The 17800-nt window shown below is 44.6% G+C and overlaps 2 protein-coding genes across 8 annotated transcripts in view; both read left to right on the top strand.

Moving 5' to 3' along the window:
- Positions 1-6013, top strand: part of AHCYL2 (adenosylhomocysteinase like 2) — a 135817-nt gene extending 129804 nt beyond the window's left edge. For all 6 annotated transcript variants that reach the window (XM_019751438.2, XM_019751447.2, XM_019751477.2 and 3 more), the window contains exons 14-17: positions 544-612; positions 704-782; positions 2465-2585; positions 2981-6013. In XM_019751438.2, coding sequence (XP_019606997.2) covers positions 544-612; positions 704-782; positions 2465-2585; positions 2981-2987 — 276 coding nt within the window. In that variant the 3' untranslated portion in view covers positions 2988-6013. The remainder of the gene's footprint in view (positions 1-543; positions 613-703; positions 783-2464; positions 2586-2980) is intronic.
- A 3575-nt stretch (positions 6014-9588) lies between these two features.
- The window catches only part of STRIP2 (striatin interacting protein 2), a 38882-nt gene continuing 30670 nt past the window's right edge, over positions 9589-17800 (top strand). The window contains exons 1-2 of one of the 2 annotated variants that reach the window (XM_074315612.1): positions 9589-9794; positions 14733-14802. In XM_074315612.1, the coding sequence (XP_074171713.1) occupies positions 9697-9794; positions 14733-14802 (168 nt within the window). In that variant the 5' untranslated portion in view covers positions 9589-9696. The remainder of the gene's footprint in view (positions 9795-14732; positions 14803-17800) is intronic. The other variant, XM_019751395.2, reaches the window with a different exon arrangement.

The raw sequence follows: 17800 nt of genomic DNA, 5'->3' as shown, positions 1-17800 counted from the left end.
GGATGGCATTGGAGGCAGTTTCTAGCTCTTGTAGTCTCTGAAACACCCACTCAAAATACGAAGCAGCCCTTGAATTCAGGGGAACCAAACTGAGGAAGAAGAACAAAAATTATCACGGCTTCCTAAATCCAACAATATCTCCTCTCACTCCCGGAGAGATTGCCCCTGAATTTGACTAGATTATTGTTTAGGACTATCTTTCAAAGGAATGCCGATAGGTTAGGAGGATATTCTGCTGTAGAAAGTAGAAAATTCGAGAGAATATACCCTTCCTTGACATAAGCCTCAGTATCGTGTGACCACCTCTATTCCTTTTTATATCATCCCAGAGATCTTTTACCTAGTACCTGCATCAAACATCCAGAATTTTTTGTGGTTTCACTTAAATGTCAATCAATTAATTTCTATGTATTAAACACCTGCTTTTTGCCCAGCAATGTTCATTGGGAAGTATTTGGAAAATGGCAGGCATGCTCTTCCCTCACTTCTCAAAGGCCAGAGGCTCAGTCCTAACCAGTTTGTGTCTTAACCTTTGCTGTGTAGGGCCGTCTACTGAACCTAAGCTGCTCCACAGTGCCTACATTTGTGCTTTCAATCACCGCTACTACTCAGGTAAGGCATCGGAGTGGGAAAGCAGTCATAAGACCGTTAGGGTTCACGTGCTGTGAATGGCGTGTCAGCAGCCATCTCTCTGCTTTTCTAGGCTCTTGCCTTGATAGAGCTGTACAATGCTCCTGAGGGTCGCTATAAGCAGGACGTCTACCTGCTGCCCAAGAAAATGGGTAAGTATGTGCTCTTCCTTCCCTGTCCTTACCAAAGTCGTTCAGACTCAGAGGCTAAACGAAGTTTGGGGGAATTATATTTCTTATGGAGAGAAATAGAGGATATGTTGATCTTGTAAAGTAGGAGCTAGGATTCCTAGGTTCCGTCCTCAGTTGTTTTATCACATTTTCCACATGAGTTGCACTAGTGAAGTCATGACGCTTTGCTGTGATTTATTTTACCTGCCTGTGAATTTTAAGGATTTTCTCTCTTAAAGTATCTTGTATGCGAGAATCTCAAAAGAGAAAAAATATTCCCCCAAGAGAGGAATAGACTTATTCCAGTTCTAGGCTGCTAGGTAGCCCCTACCAAACTTTTCCCAGACCAAGAAGACTTTCATGCTACACCATCTAACTCTCACCCCCATTGTTTCAGGCCAAAGGGAAAGATTCTAAACAGCTTCTGTTAACAGTTTAGTTATGTGGGTGGGGTTTTTTTTGTTTTGTTTTTTCCCCCTTCTTTCGCCTCCCCTGCCTACCCCAGTTCAAGCCATTGTTTCTCAGTCTAGCTGTGTAGGGTACGGCTCCCTGGCCCATGCTGGTATTATGAGCCTTGCGCTCCCCCCAACTGAGGCAGTTGGTTGATAGTCGTCTGCTCACAGCAGCTCACAGCAGCTCTCGCTGGCAGCCAGCAGCTCACGGATGGCTGCTGGCTGCTCATGGCAGCATATGGTAGCCCACAGAAGCACTCAGCTGTCCAGCTCCAGGGAGAGCCATTGTTCACAATCTTAGCTGTAGAGGGCACAGCTCACTGGCCCATGTGGGAATCGAACTGGAGACCTTGGCGTTAGAAGTGCAGCACTCCAACCACCTGAGCCACCGGGCCAGCGCCTATGTGGGTGTTTTATATAAGAGAAACATTAAACTGTCTTAAATTTTTAAAGAAGCTGCCTCGAGCACCTGAACTGATATGTGTGTTTATAAACTCCCAAGGCAAAGATCAGGGAATAAATCAGCTTCTGGTTTTGTTTTGCTTTAGCACTAGATACACAGCAACTGTTAGAAATGGACATGTTTTCCCTTTAACAGACATTGTGGAAAGATATAAATGAGATAGAATATTCCATATTCTGACTGAATGTATAATGAAGTTAGGGAGACCAAACAAATATGTAGGAATGACATAAAATTCTGAATAAGTAATATGTATTCAGATAAGAGAATGGAAACAGAAACTCATAAGAGAATTCAGCATACTGAAAGCAAGGCCGTCTGTTATCATTCTTAGTCATTCCTTTCTGATTTCCCAGATGTTAGTTTTTCTAAGTGACTGAAAGTATCATACTCAAGGCAAAACTAAAGTTGGAGCTTCCCATTTTTTAATCCTCCCACTATCCCATCTTTTCTTTTAGACCCTAAGGCCTGTTGCTTCTTTCATTTGTCCCTCACACTTTCTGGGGAGAAGGAAAGTTCAAGGCTGAAGCAGCTTGTAAGGAAGAAAGGTTACATGGCTTTGAAAAGCACAGGGCTTGAAGCTCATGCCATCATTCCTTAGAACTGAGGGCCAGTGAGAAAAAGCTGAGCATTTTTCATTCAGCTCCAAGAATTAGAAGGTTTCTTCCAACTCTTTAAGGCCTAGCCTGGAGAGAACAGCTAGACAACAGGATGAATGCTTATGCCAAGGCTTCTGTGGTCTGTTTCAGATGAGTACGTGGCCAGCCTACACCTGCCCACCTTTGATGCCCACCTGACAGAGCTGACAGATGAACAGGCCAAGTATCTGGGACTCAACAAGAATGGACCGTTCAAGCCTAATTACTACAGGTGCCGTGGGGGCCCCAGAAAACAGGGAAGCCTGGGTAGTAAAGACCTTTCTGCACTGGAATTGGTCTTTGCATCTATCACCATGTTTACATGAACTCAGAAAAATAAACCCACTCCCCTTCACTGCCACCCCCAAAGGACTCTGAGGCCAGCAGACATTAAATAGTGTTCCCTTTCCTGAGTTTGCCTTTCTCCATTTCATCTTGATGAGATTTTCACCTCTTTATGGAGAACTACTGACCTTTTTCTCTGATATGAAGAGGCACCATCATTATCCACCCTCACCCTACACTCCAGAAAGTCCTGCCTCCCTGCTGCACCTTTAGGCAGGCTCTCGTGTCCCAGCATCCCCACAGCGGATAACATCACAGTCTCATCTTTCTTTTTCCCTCCAGGTATTAAGTTCCTGTAACTCAAGCCAGAAGAAGTTTTAAGGAATAGTACTCCAAGTCTTTACCCCGCTCCTATACAGGAAAGAACCTAGCAAGCTGCTTCTCCAATCAGCCGCCTGCCGTACTCACCATATATGTTAGGTTATTTATTTATTAAAATGTAGAATCCTGTGCCTGTCACCTTGGCCCAAAGTGTGGTTACTGCCTGGAGGGCAGTCAGAGCTGCAGAGGACAGGCTGAGGAAGGAAAGAAGGGGTAACCATTCCCAGTGCATCTTTTGCATTGTTCTCCATTGGCTCAGAGTCCTCAGCAGTGGTCATTTTTCTATTGTCCAGGCTCAGGAGTTAGTCTAGGGATTCCGCACTCCTCGTTCCCTGGGGTTTGGGGAATACATTTTCAGGAGCTGCCTTCAGGACCAGCTTGGGCCCATCCCCTGGTAAGGCCTTTTGGAAGCCACTGAATTACTGTGGCCTGGGTTCCCGGCCTTGACCATCACTGTCACTGCCTTCTTTGTAAAATGACCAGAAGGGAGGAGTATTATGGCTTTGTCAAGCTACACCAAGAACTCAGCCGTGCCTGTGCGTACTGGGATCTCCTTCTTTACCCAGGACTCCTTTCTTTTCCTTGAATATTTATGTCCATTTTAACACTTTTTGGTTCCAAGAGGAATTGGTACCTCTGTTATTTCCTCAGCATCTCTGATGTTTGTCAGACATTTGTTTTGCCGTCTTTCTAACCCAACTTACCTCTGCTCGAGGGGGGGCGAGACCCAATGGGGCCCATAGTTTTACTTCCTTGTCATTTAACTGGATCATTTCCCAGGAAGCTCCCTCCAAATTGGCACTGTCTCAGAAAAGTAGGGCTTGTTGTGAAACATTGCTTCCTGAAAATTCCTCTTATTGCCTAATACTACTTCTGAAACTGAGCAGGGAAAGGCATACTTTCCAAAGGATTTGTGGGTGTAGGACTTCGGAAATGGGACAGGTCTTTCAGGCGCACAGCTTGACACCCTAAAGAAGCAGAATATATTTATTTGTGTCCTGGGAAGGGCTTTGCAGCTTAACTGGCTAAGCTATGTACAGAGATGACACTGTAAACTGTGTCCAGATGATCAAAGCTAGTTTGACTATTTTGAACCTCATCAGACATTCATCTCTTTGGCCATTGCCATCGATGAAACTGAGATCTACTATCTCTGCAGTTTGGTCTATGGTCTTTCTTCTCTGTTGGGATATCTATGTTCTGGCCTCTTCCATCTTAGCAGTCTGTATTTCAGAGGTCATTTCTTGAGTAACTCCAACATTACAAAAAAATTAGTAATATGAGCAGCATGAAATTTTATGTTCCACCTAAGAGTTTGATTCATTTTGGAGACTGACCTGTTGGTCTTGTGAGTTCCATTGGAACAAGATTGTTTCTAAGAATAAAGTCTAGAGTGGCCCTATGAATTTTGAATGAAATGAGTCCCTTTTCCCTCTGACAACCGTAATTATACTGTCAGGTTTTTCGTTTCCCCATTTTTTTTCCTATACTGATCTGCCTCAAAGTCTCAAGACCAAGGTGACTCAAGAAAGTGTCAGACCACCCAGGGTCACTGTAATCTTCTCCCTCTAATTCTCCTGCCCAACCTCCACCTTCTCCAACTTAACCCTGGTCTTCACATCTACCTTCAGAGCTAGTCTGAAAGTGACTTTCCTTTTGGGGGTATGGAGGTGGACCTTAGGTAAATGGCTGTTTGCCTCATTAAATAGTATATAGGCTCGGCCCGTAGAGTCTGGTTCCTCAGAGGCCACGTGTCTTACCAAGTAGAAAAAGGCCACATACATGGTGATACTCTTTCATGAGATCATAAATGCTGAAAATTCCACCAAACCATTTAATTTTTCCATTTGCCTACCCAGTTCTCATTTTTTTAATTAATTAATTGGATCCCTTTTATAAAAGATTCAGATCTTTGTACCTCATATTATATCCAGAGCAGATTCCATTGGGCAATATCTGGACTCGAGGCTCTTATGTTTTAGGCCAGAAATCGTAACCTGCTGTTTCTCTGCCAAGCCCGGCTCCGCTTGGAGCTTACTATGTGCTGACCCTGTCATGTTCTGCCTCGCTATCGTGAAGAGACCAACTCCAAATGAAAGAGGAGCCCCACTAGGCTTCTAGATTAGGTTGCCATTGTTGCTGCCCCTGGTGAGGTATTTGCCTCTGCGTTTTGGATGACTTCTTTCTTTCTGGGAACCCTGTGTCATCAACCATTAAGAACAAGGAGGCCCAGGCTTCCTGAGTATTTGGGTTCTACCTTAGTGCTGGCATTTGATCATTATTCCCTCTTACCCTTGGAATCAGAACAAATATGTCTTCTTCTCTCAAGCTCTCACCTTAGATGCATCCTAGGTATCTGGAAGCATGGGAAAGAAGTCCAATTATCTCTTTGTGGCCCTGGCTTTACCATTTTCCCTATGATGAATTTGTGCTAGTTTTCAAGGTCTTTTTGTGCCTTTCTAATGGAACTGTTGTTTTCTTTTTTTCATTATTTAAAAAAAAGGTTATCTGCTCTACCTTCCTTTTGCCCTCCTACCTCTTCATCCTTCCCTCCCATGTGAGCAAGGCTCCCCATGGCCACATACTCCTGCAAAGCTTTTTTGCTGCTTGTCTTTTCTCTGAACAGATCTGAAATTGCTGCTCCCGTGGATTTTTTTTTTCAAAATTAACTTTGTCACGGTTTTAAAAAAGAAATCAAAATGCATTGTTGCATTAAGCATTTTTTAATAAAGGAAAATTATGGAAAGAAAATAGGCAACACCAGCAAATTATATGTGGACAAGTTCTAAACTATATATACATACATATATACATATATATACTATATAAAATAATCACTAGTTCTCATTGTCGTCTTACTGAAAGGAAATAAAACCTCTTAAGGATCACCATTTCTGAGAGGCTCTTGGAAATCTTTATGTCTAAGTGATTGTATTAGATCAGCAATAATGACGATGTAATCTCAAAAGATAAATAAAATATTCTTAAAATGCATCCCTGTCTTGAGAGTGTTCCTTGCTTCTGTGTGAACTAGGAATTCAGAGATGAGAAAGGTTTCAGAGCAACAGGCTAGAGAGGCTGCTGTAGGGCAAGGATGTGAAAAGCTGCAGGAGTTACCAATAGGCATGTTTGGCCTCAGCCGTGTAAGAGTCCCTTATTCCATGAATAAATATCACCGTGACCCCCAGTTATGTGTATACAGAACCTGCTTTCTCAGAACTACCACCCCGGGGAGTTGAGAAATATGGGCTTAAGGTAGAGAAACTAAAGCCTGTTTCTAAGTTCCTCAAGCCCTCTCTTGGAGAGGTATTGCCCTTAGCTAGAGAGTACAGAAGAAGCTAGCATCCCACTGTTTGGGACCAAAGGACTCTGCCACCCAGGACCTGACAACATCCAACCGAAACGAAAAAAGACCTGAATCTAGCAGAGATTTGTCTCTAAGTCAGGTTTTACCCGACTAACTCGGTAACCAGAGCATGACTCCAACTGCCTGTTCTTTCTCAACTACCAGTAGAGTAGCCATTTTCAAGTAGCTTACTGACGGCCAGCTACTTTAGTTGACATCTTGATCGAGTTCTACATCCTGTTTCCAGGATGTTTTCTTATTGCCCCCACACATGCCCTTGATAAGGAAAGGAGGGTGTTATATCCTTTTTCTACTTTATTCTGGCTGCCCGATATCCTAAAAAACTAGGTATTTTAAGACTTCCTTCATCTTATTTTTAAGCTTTCTCAGTGCCAGGTGTTATCTATTTAATCACATATCTGACCATGGATTAGAGTGGAGAGATTATATGGGGAAAGGGGTATGTTTGCTTCTATTTATACCTCCAGCCCTCTGCCAGCAGCCTCAGGAAATCTGAGTTTTGGGATAAGGGAACGTGGTAGTGTAGGTTTAAAAATAACTCAGCACTGGAGCCATCTCTGCAAGATGGAAAAACTTGTAGACCAGCCCTAATTAGCTCCCAGGTATATTTATGGGTATCTCTGTGGTCAGTGGTACTGATAACTATCACTTCTTTGTTGACAAATAAGCGAAAAGAAATTGAGTGTGTGCCAACTCCATGGCCTGTAGTTTCAAAGTTTTCAGTTAATCGGTGCTTTCTTGTCACTCTTCCAAGAATTGTTTCCAGATATCTTCCTCCTTTATGACAAGCTCTGAACATCGGCCTATAATGATCAGATAGATGTCTGATCTTTACTGTCTCCCATTCCACTGGGTGTGGAAAAGATAATGGATTGAGGTCTCTCACGTTGATTTTTTGCAATCTCCATAGCACCAATTTTTCAAATCCTGTCTCTGAAAGTAGAGCCAGATGGAGCTCTAGGCTCAGCAAACAGCTTTACACAGAGGCCAGAGGGGACCTGAGAGCTGTCCTTAATCCTACTCCCAACTGAAGATCACTCAGCTCCCTTTGCCCCAGTGGTAGGCTGGAAAAGGAGCAGAGCCTCAAAAATAACCACTCCTGCCTGCCACCACTGTTGGGGACCCTGCTGATTGACTAGGCTCACAAAAGGGAACATGAAGTTCTGGGCCTGTCAATCCTAGAACTCTGGCTGCTTAGGGGGAGAGATATTGGGAAGAGGGTGGGTAGAATAATTCTTTTATTAAGAAACCACAATGGCCTGTGCTGGGGCAGGTTCACCACACTGAAGCAGTGATGAGCTAGGTGTAGGTTGTGAATTTTAAAGCAGAGTATGAGTCTTTAATAAGAGTCTAACAAATTATACCCTGAAAACATTCCAAAATCAAATAGTTTAGGCCTTGAGCCAGGGACTTTCTTGGAAATTCTTATCAATTCAATTCTGTTAAACCTGTGGGTCTCAATCCCTGGGGACATTTTGCAATATCTGGAGACATTTTTGATTGTCACACTAGGGGAAGGGTACTATTGGCAACTAGTGAGGAGAGGCCAGAGATTCTGTTAAACCTCCCACAATGCAAGGGACAGCTCCCCACAACCAATAGTTTTTCAGTCAATAGTACAGAAACCCTGTGTTAAACCTGCATAAATGAGGCATATGAAAATGAACAAAACTTGGCCCTACTCTCAAGGAGCTTAGATCCAGGTTGGGGTAAGGGAGGTAGGAAAGGGAAAATGCTGGGAGGGTACAGTAAAGCGATGAGGAGGTCCCAGAAGAGAAAGAAACTCAGAAAGCTCCAAGGAGTGCTTGCTCTCTCAACTCTGCCTTGATCTGTCACTGACTAGCAGAGGAAAGTGTGGGGGAGAGCTACGGTTAAGAAAGGGGCCGAGTTGTACCTAAGACATAACAAGGGGGAGTAATTCCTTTTGGCCCCTTACTTTGGGAATGCCACGGGAAATACAAGGATTTTGGATCCAGGCAGACTTGGCTTGACACCAACACAGCCTGAGTGGGTTGAGGAGGGTCAAAAGGAAGGCTTTCTGGAGGAGCAGGTGACGACTAAATAGGATCTTAAGGAAGAATAGAAGTCGGCCAAGATTAGAACAGAAAGTTTCCTCCAGAGGGAGAGAATAGGGCAGGTGGAAGACACTGAGACAAGAGGGAACATGATACCTTAAGAACTGCAGGGAGTACCTGCCGGTTTCCTCATCGTAACAACGATTCTTCTGCAACTTAGGTGAGAGAGGTGTGATATACCTAGAAAGTGCCTGGTGCAATTCCTGGAACAAAGTGGCAGTTCAATCCCCGCAGTCCTAGCCATTGGGTCCCACGATTCCCCTCAGGCTACTTGTTTGGGGTTACTGTCACCAACCTAGACAGCCTAAACAGTTACTGCTTTTTAGATAAATTCTGAGTGGGCAGGTCACACAGCCTCGTTCTCCCCAGGTAACACTGAGCCCTTAAGAAGGATCTTAGAAGAATGAAGAAAAGGACTGAGGAGCAGGTGGGGACGGGGGGCGTGCTCTCCATTCAACATCTATTCCCTAGCTCACACCATGAGGAGGAAGGTGCCCACTTCAGCAGAAAAAGGCAGATGACCGGGAGCAGCCCTGAAAGGCACTAGCAATTTCAGCGAAGTAAAACGCCCCACCTTCCCCCTCAACCCCTAGTCTCCCAGCCAAACTTCACTCCTGAGGGATAAGTTCTCTACAGAAATCTCCGCTTTTAGTGAGGGCGAGTCCCTCCTTTCCTGAGGTGTCTCTGGCCACCTGGCAGTGCCATCCCTCCCCTGCGACGGAAGCAGGATTTGGGACACTTGCAGGAGCCGGGATTCGAGGGCAGAGGTCTGCGGTAATGGAGAAACGGTGACTGCAGTGGAGCAGGAGGGGGAGACAGAGCTCCCCCCAAAAGGTCTAGTCTTTATTTGGGAGGGGTTGAATGCTGAGGGACGCCGAGTGAGAAGCAGAGGCCCAGAATTCGGGAGGTGGAGCTGGGAGCCAACTCGGGAGTCTACTGCTACCAGCAACGCCGCAGGACTGAAAAAAAAAAAAAGACAAGGAAAAAAAAAAATCCCTTGAATGAGCCCCCACCTCCTCCAAGTCTCGCTCCGAGTGGTCGAACAGCCAATCGTGCCGCGGGGCGGGGCTGCGGGAGGCGACTGCAGCCAATAACCGTGGAGGGGGCGGGGCTTAGCTCGCGGCGCGGGGCGGCAGGGTCGCCCTGGGCAGAGAGCGCTGAGCAGCTGAGGGGAGCCGCTGACCCAAGTGGCATGGAGGACCCTGCGGCATCGGGGGCCGGGAGTCAGCCCGCCAATGGCAACGGCAACGGCAACGGCAACGGCGGCGGCAAAGGGAAGCAGGCAGCACCTAAGGGCCGGGAAGCATTCAGAAGCCAGCGGCGGGAGTCGGAGGTGAGGAGCCCGGAGAGCTTCAGTAGGTGTCGGGAGGCGCCCGCAGGCGGGAAGCGGTGGCTGAGGTGATTTGGCCCCGTCTCCCTCCCCGCCCGGACCCCCGGGCGCGCCCCGGGTCGCCCCTGGGAGCGGGCGCCTGCGGAGTCCGCCGTCTGGACTCTGGGCTGTGCAGCCCCTGACCGCTCTGCACCGGTCTCCTGCGGCGGGTCTGGGGCTTTCTAGCCTTTTGGCCTCCGCTCCGGGGGCGCAAGCTATAGCTCCATAGCGAGCGTACCAGATACTTGTCAAATATTTATCCCACTAGTCGCTGCAGCTCCTTAAAGTGGGAATTTGTATCTTCGATTTACCGAGGAGGAAACCAGCGCGGGGAGATTGACTGACTGGCCTGAGGGGTGGGAGGCCTGAGCTCCGCCGCAGTGAAGAGGGGCGTGCGTGGGGGGCAGCCGCTCTCCCACCCTAAGGCTCCCCCAGCCGATCCAGCTGTGCCGCGCGCCTTCTGCCCTCCCCGCTCCCTCCTACCCCGCCCCCCCCCCAGGGCTGGCAGGCCCTTTAGGGAGTCCCTTCCTCCGCCATCAGGACCCCCACCTGCAAGGGTTAATGAGACAGGATCAGGCGGGGGCAGGACTGGAGCGAGTGGATGGAAGTGTCCCAGGATGCAAACCCACAGATAGGAGTATGAGTGTTCGGGTGGCTTCCTCTTCTGAAAAGAAATCCTAACCAGGAGGATGAAAGGAGCGGATTATCATCACTCCTCCACCCCCTCATCCAGCCAGTCCCCATCAGCTCGCCCAGAGTAGAACTGGATCTGACGGGGGACCAGGAAAATAGACCACAGAATGTAAGGTGTCTTGGAGATCATCTGGGTTTAACCCTGGCTTTTCCAGAAGTAAAAGAGACAGAAGTGACTGGCCCAAGATCGTCCATCTGGCATAGGGGCCAGGAGCACCAAGCTTTGGAGTCAGCCCAGCAGGTTTTGAATCCCAGCCCTACCATTTACTCTCTGGGTGGCATTTGGCAAATTGCCAAACCTCCAGGAGCTCCAGTTTCTTCATCTGTAAAATGAGGTTAACATCATCTGCCTCAGGAGGTTGTGATAAAGTCTAAGAGATAATTGAATGTAAAATGTTTAATTCGGAGCAGGCACAGTGCAGGTAATGGGTCAGTGCAGAGTAGCTCTTAGGACTTCCTGTATCATCACCATCATCAAGGGGCAGAGCAGGTACTAGAGGCCAGGTCTTCGCATCCCAGTCCAGGGTTTACCCTTTGAATAGTATTTCAGTTTCCAAAGGGATTTCATGTATGCTTTCCATTTTGATACAGACGAGTAGGAATCCACCCCATTTTTAAAAAGAGAAGTGGAGGAGGTGAAAAGATTGGCTCCAAATCACACCACCTTTCAGAGGCATAACTCAGCCCTCCTTCCTGCTAGCTCAGGCAGGGGATCAGCTGGCCTTTTAGGGGACCCTGTGCCTCCTTCCCCCATAGAGACATTGTTCTTGCTCAAATGTTTTATTGGGAGGAGGGAGGGTGAGTCATTCATTAATTCAGCAATTATTGAGACTTTCTATACGCGCAGCACTGTTTTAGGTGCTAGGGATACAGTGGTGAACAAGATAAGGTCTTTGACCTGTGGAGCTAACGTTCTAGTGGGGGTGGAGAGAAAGGCAATATGCGAGTAAATAAAATAATTTCAGAATGATATGTTCTATGGGGGAATTAAAACTCCTCTTGAGGTCGGAGGCTTTGTCCCTACCTATCAAGTCTTCCTTCAGGAAAAGGCTCTGACAGCACCTACGAACTTGACCTTTGCCAGTGAGGTCAGCATATGGAGACTCGCAGCTTTCCACCTGCACCGCAGTTTACCTCCTGATTGTCTGCAGCTGCACTTTTCATGCTTGGAAATGAACAACTGCAGTGATCCTCTCTCTCTCTCTCTGGGCTCAGTGCCTGCTGAAAGGTTGGCTGGAAAGATTAGCTTTCCTCCACCTTGCACTGCAGCAGGAGAGCTGCTTCTACCTGTCAGTGCATCCCCTGTTACCACAATACTCAGGTGCCAGGCTCAGATGACTATCAGCTTTTCCTTCCCGCCCTCCTTTTCTTTCCTGGGGAAGATAGTCCTCAGGCGAGATGGTTTTCTTTCCTCTCTAGGGCTTCTAGAGAATTACTGTTGGCACCAGTCAAGAGAGGCTCCTTGGACAGCACTCTTGACCTATTCTCTCCCAATGGCTTAGTGTATGAACTTCCAACCTTAAAATGAAGCTACAGAATAATTATTTGCTTAATAAACAGATTCTTAACCTACTAAGGGTACACCTCAGGCCTCTTTCAGCCAGATCTCCTGGTTTAATTGGTTCCCAAAGTCCTTGACAAAGTTTGTGGCAAAATGAGGAAAATTCAGAGCATTAAAGTGAGTTTTTCATAAAATATAGTTCAATACATTAAATTTAAAGGATGTATGCAATTTAAAACAGTGTTTTTCTTTTTTTATTAAATTTACTGGGTGACAATGGTTAGTAAAATTACATAGGTTTCAAGTGTACATTTCTATAATACATCATCTATATAGCACATTGTGTGCTCACCCAGAGAACAGTATTTTTCAAACTGGAGCGGGTAACCTGTGAGTTGAGACCATTTTTTAAAGAAATAGAATAATAGAAAACATCAGTAAAAAAAAAAAAAAAAAGAAAGAAAGAAAGAAAAAAACATCAGTGCATCACATACAATAATGGTAAATATATTTTGTTTAACTTTTGTTTCTGTGTGTGTGTGTGTGTGTGTATGTGTTGGGACATGACGTGAGATTTATTTATACTGTGATTTACAGTCAAAAAAAGTTTGAAGAACACTGCTTTTAATGATTCTTTTATTCTGATAGTGTGTCCTTCCCATTTTGGGGGTATTAAACTGTTCTTTCTTTTTTGAAATATATGTTTTAAAAGATTTTTTGAGTCTGTACTTATCAGAATAAAACATCCACAACCTTATGTCATTCCCCGCCCTCCACCTTTATTTCTTACTGGTCTCTGTAATCCAGAAGTTTGGAAATTCTTGCTATCGTGGATTTAAACATGATTTGCCTTATAGGCAGTGTAAATTGATAAAGTGGTTTTAAAAAACAACTTGTTATGTATAAAAAGCCATATAAATATTCATAGGGTTTGATGCATTACCTTCCTTTATAAGAATCTATCCTCAGGAAAGATCCTAAATATGAAAAAAAAATTAATCTTATTACAGCTTCATGCATATAGTAAAGAAAAATCAAAAACTAAATGTTCAACAGTAGAGAACTGGTTAAATAAACCAACAGATGTCTTTCCACTTAACTGTTTAAAGTGATAGTCATAATAATATGAGAAAAATGCGTTTATAATATAATATTAAAATTTTAAGTAGAGTAAAATTCTAAGTATAGTAACCACCTACATAGTTCTATCAAGTGCTGGGTGATGTGCTAAGTGTTTTTCCTATATGAACTCATTTAGTCCTTACAATGACACTATGAATTATCCTCATATTACAGGTGATAAAACTAAGCATGACATTTTCCAACAATTCCCTGACACCGATTCAATTCCATTTCTGACACTACCAGTATTTAGCTTAGTCCCCACAAGTTAAGGGCTCAGTTTCCCAAGACTGCCCCATTTCAGACACCTGCCACAAGTGGAGCCCGCAGGCTACCTGAATGACAAATTCAGGGATTACCATGATGCCCCCCTCAGGTTTGATAGTTCGCTAGAAGGACTCACAGAACTCAGAAAAGCACTATACTTTTGATTACAATTTTATTAGAAAGGATGCAACTCAGGAGCGCCCAATGAAGAGGGGCATAGGACAAGGGATGGGGCTGGGTGGTGTGGAGCTCCCGTGTCCTCGTGTCCTCTCAGGGGCAGCACCTCCTAGCACACTGGTGTGCCCAAACCTCATTCTTTCAGGGTGTTTGTATTAAGCCCTTGGCCACCTGATTGGACTCAATCTCCAGCCTCCTCCCCTCCCGGGAGGTGGGGCCAGCCCCTCTGAAACTCTAAGGACCCAATGGTGAGTCACCTCATTAGCATAAACTCCAATATGGTTGACAGGGCTCCTAATGAATAACAGACACTCTATCGCTCAGAAAATTCCAAAGATTTAGGAGTTCTGTGCCAGGAACTGGGGCAAAGACCAAATATATTTTTTTATACCACACTGAGAAAAGAGAGCTTACGCTTAAGTAACTTGCTCAAGTTCACACAATATGTGACAGAGTATGTCACAGCTAAGATTTAATATTTAAAAAAAATACACACACACACACACACACACACACACACACTGGTAGAAAATATCCCAAAATGTTTAAAGAGGTTAGGGGATTATATTAAAAATATTTTTAAATGAGATTATAAATGTATGCATACAATATCATAGAAAAATCTAGGCTTTAATACAACTTTTGGAGTAGAAATGCTACCTTATTTGACAATCCTATAGTTATGGAACATTAGAGCTGAAGGACCTCTTTTTACAGATGAGGAACTATGATCCCCACAATGAGATTTGCCCAAAATTATACAATGGGTTAATGATAGCTGAAATTAGAATTCAGTTCACCTCTTTTGTTTTTGTCTATCTCGTTTTTCTAGAGATTGGCTAGCTGCTCTTCTGATTTGTATTTATGTAGATCAGACATGGGCATTGTAGCTTTTATATCTGTTCCTGGCCCTTTACCCAAAGTTTCTGATTCTATATAGGAATCTTCAGCCCCACCCTGCACTGAGCCTCAAGTTTTGGCTGGTAGAAGGTTACCTCTTGGATGAAAGGCACAGATGGGACTCTCCTAGCTGCCTCCCTGGTCTAACCTTGGCCTCCAAGAGAGGAAGAGGATGAAATGAGGGTATGATCTCCTTTTGTCAACGCTTTCCCCAAGTTACCACAAAGATTTCTCCATTACAGGGCTCAGTGGATTGCCCCACTCTGGAATTTGAATATGGAGACGCAGATGGGCATGCAGCAGAGCTATCAGGTATGAGTTAGGTGGGTCTGTAGAGGGTGGAGGAATGGCCAGGAGGGAGAGGGAAGGGGCTTGTCATCTACCTTGGCAGCTTGTCTGTTCTCAACAAGTGGCTGTAGAACAAAGGCTGTCCTCCACCTTCCCTCTTCTCCCCACTCTCCAGCAGGACATATCTCTTTGTTCACGTCCACATTTCTTTCTGTGAATTTTCCCTTGGCTTTGGTACTCTCCATTCTTTCATTCTATCACTTTTCAGCTCACCCTTCTTTATTCTCTTCTGGGACATTCTCAAATGTTTTCTCTCCACCTTCTCCCATTTCTCCTCTTTCTCTTCCCATATCCACCCATAACTTTGCATACCCCCTTTTTTCTGCCACCCTCTCCTTCTCTATCCCATTCCATTTCTCCTTTTCTACCTCTATCTTGCCCCCCTTCCCCTAACACCTGTCCCTTAAATAAATCTCAGCAACGTCTGAAGCAAAGCTCTATAGACATCTGGCCAGATGTGCAAGGTTGGACATGTCACTTATATCTATCACAGTGGAGCACTGCTAGGATGTTTCTGATGGAGGAAAGTGACCCCAGTCTTCTCTCAGTGCTGGGCTGCTTCTCTCTTTCTGGATTTTCAGCTCAGGCTAAATGGGGTCTCCTCACATTAAGGGCGTCCATGTTACACGTGCTGTAAATGCCAGTTATTAATAAGTGAGCTTTGGGTGGAGATGGTGTGAAAGTTAAATATTCTGTCACATGGAAGTGACACTTTGAGACATGCTTTTTCAAAGAAGAGAGACAAATGTTTTTAAAGAAGTTCTTGTGAATAAGCACAAGGAATAAATTTTGTGATGAGTGACAGAAATAGAGCGCTAGTTTAATAACCAACAAAAGATTAGAATCCAGAATGTGTGTGTGTGTGTGTGTGTGTGTGTGTGCGCGCGTGCGCAGGGAGAGAGCTAGGGAGGGAACGAGAAAGAAGAGGAGAGAGAAAAGAAGAGGAACAATCCATTAGAGAAGTGGTCAAAGAAAATGAATAGTAATTTATAGAATAGAAAACCATATGGTCTATAAATATATGAAAAGATGTTCAACTACATTAGTAAATGGGGAAAAGCAAATTAAAATAATGAGATATTCTTTGACATTCATCAGATTGCAAAACTTAAAAGCCTGGGGTTGGTGAGGGTCCAGAGGAATGAGTACTTTTATATGCCGCTTGGCATGAGGGCGCAGAGTATAAAATTGGAAAGCAGTTTGGTCAGATCTAGCAAAGTTGAAGATGCACACATATTATGACCCAATGATTCTAAATGTACACTTTAAAAAACCACTTGGGCACAAGAAAACATGTACAAAGATGTTTATTGCCGCCATTGTGAAGAATTGAAAACAACTTAGTAGGGGAATGAATAACCTAAGGTATATCAATATACAGCCATTAAAATAATTGCTCTATATCAATATGTTTCAATATCAATAAATGTTAAAAATATAATGTTGAGGGGGAAAGAAGCAGTGACAAAATAATTTATACATGCATCAAACTGCATAAACACAAGAGTCTAAAAGATGTTTCTAGAAGTCTAGTGCACCCTTGATTTAGTGCAGTGTCAATTAAGTGAATGGATGTGTTCAGTTTTTCTTGTAAAAAAACTATTGAAAGACATAAAAAAATGTTTCTATGAAAAAATACACAATATGATACTGCTTGGATAAAAACTTTTCAAACAGAATGATATCATATGTTTACAGGCATATACATATGTAGTAAAAGAATAAAAATAGTCACGTGAAGCATACACACCAATTTCATTTTACTGGTTACCTCTAGAGAGGGGATAAGATTGGGGAGGAAGAGGGAACTTTAGATGTCTGAAGCAAATATGACAAGTGTTAATACGTGTTTATTCTGGGTGGAAGATACACAGGTGTTTTACATGTCTTCTATATTTACCTGTATGTGACAGTTTATGATCTAAAATTTAAAAATAAAATAAAAACAAAGGTTAGTACCTAAGAACCTTGTTCCGTTTTCTGACTGGCTTTGTGCTCTCCTCTTAAAAAGTATATAAACACACTACCCACTAGTGACTGAAGAATTTAAGATTCAGAGATGGGTCTTTCTTCTGGTCACTGCAGGGTTTTGGGGACTCAGGACTCAAAAGCCCTGGCTCCCAGACAAGGTGCTTCTCCACCATTAGACAGCTGGCTGACCCATAAGTGAATTTCTCTTGTTTTGTCAATTATAATATCTGTGACCGAGTTCAATGTCCAGCAAGGGTCTCCGTTAGGGAACAGAGTGTTGAGGAAATCAGTTTTATCTCCTGTTGAGTTCTCTTCATCCTCTGTAAGAGGAGGGCACTGGCATAATGTGCTGGAGTGTGTGTGTAAGAAAGGGCATTTTTATTTCTCATAAGCTCTCTGTGTTTCGGATTGAGGAACTACTGTCAGCGAAGTTAGCTGCCCTGCCTGGGCACGGGCAGCCCTTTGGCAACCGTCGCTGCTTCTGCATGGTTTGGTGCTGCCTCTGCCTGGGTGGCTGCGGGCAGGAACTTAAACTTCTATACTCTTCGAGGAAACTCGGCAGGGAGAGAAGGAACTGGCTCCAACCCCAAAGAGCCGTGTCACGCATATTCTCCAGCCATCACTCCAGCTTCTTGAATTGCACAAGATCGTGCCTATAAATTTCAAGAGTTAGGTTGCCCTCCTCTTCCCTAGAGACAAGGGAGTCCCAGGCTGGGTTGACAAACAGGAGAGGGTGCAGCCCTAAGAAACAGGAGTGATGACACGAAGCCCTCTCGGCCCCCACCCTGCTCCTGGCCCTCACCAAATGTAGACGCCTGCCTTCTCCGCTGTAGCAGCCAGCTGGCAGGAGGAGGACAGGTTTGATAGTTTAATCACCCAGGGACACAAGAGGCTATTTTTAACTGCTCCAAAAGGGAGGAAGCTGGCTCTGCATTGAATTGGACACAGGAATGTGTTGGAAGCTGTAGCTCTTTCATACCACCCTCTCCAC

The sequence above is a fragment of the Rhinolophus sinicus genome, linkage group LG11 (assembly GCF_036562045.2).
Source record: "Rhinolophus sinicus isolate RSC01 linkage group LG11, ASM3656204v1, whole genome shotgun sequence".
Classification (NCBI taxonomy): Eukaryota; Metazoa; Chordata; class Mammalia; order Chiroptera; family Rhinolophidae; genus Rhinolophus; species Rhinolophus sinicus.
The sequence above is the reverse complement of the archived record's forward strand: the minus strand, read 5'-3'. Positions and strand labels throughout refer to the sequence as shown.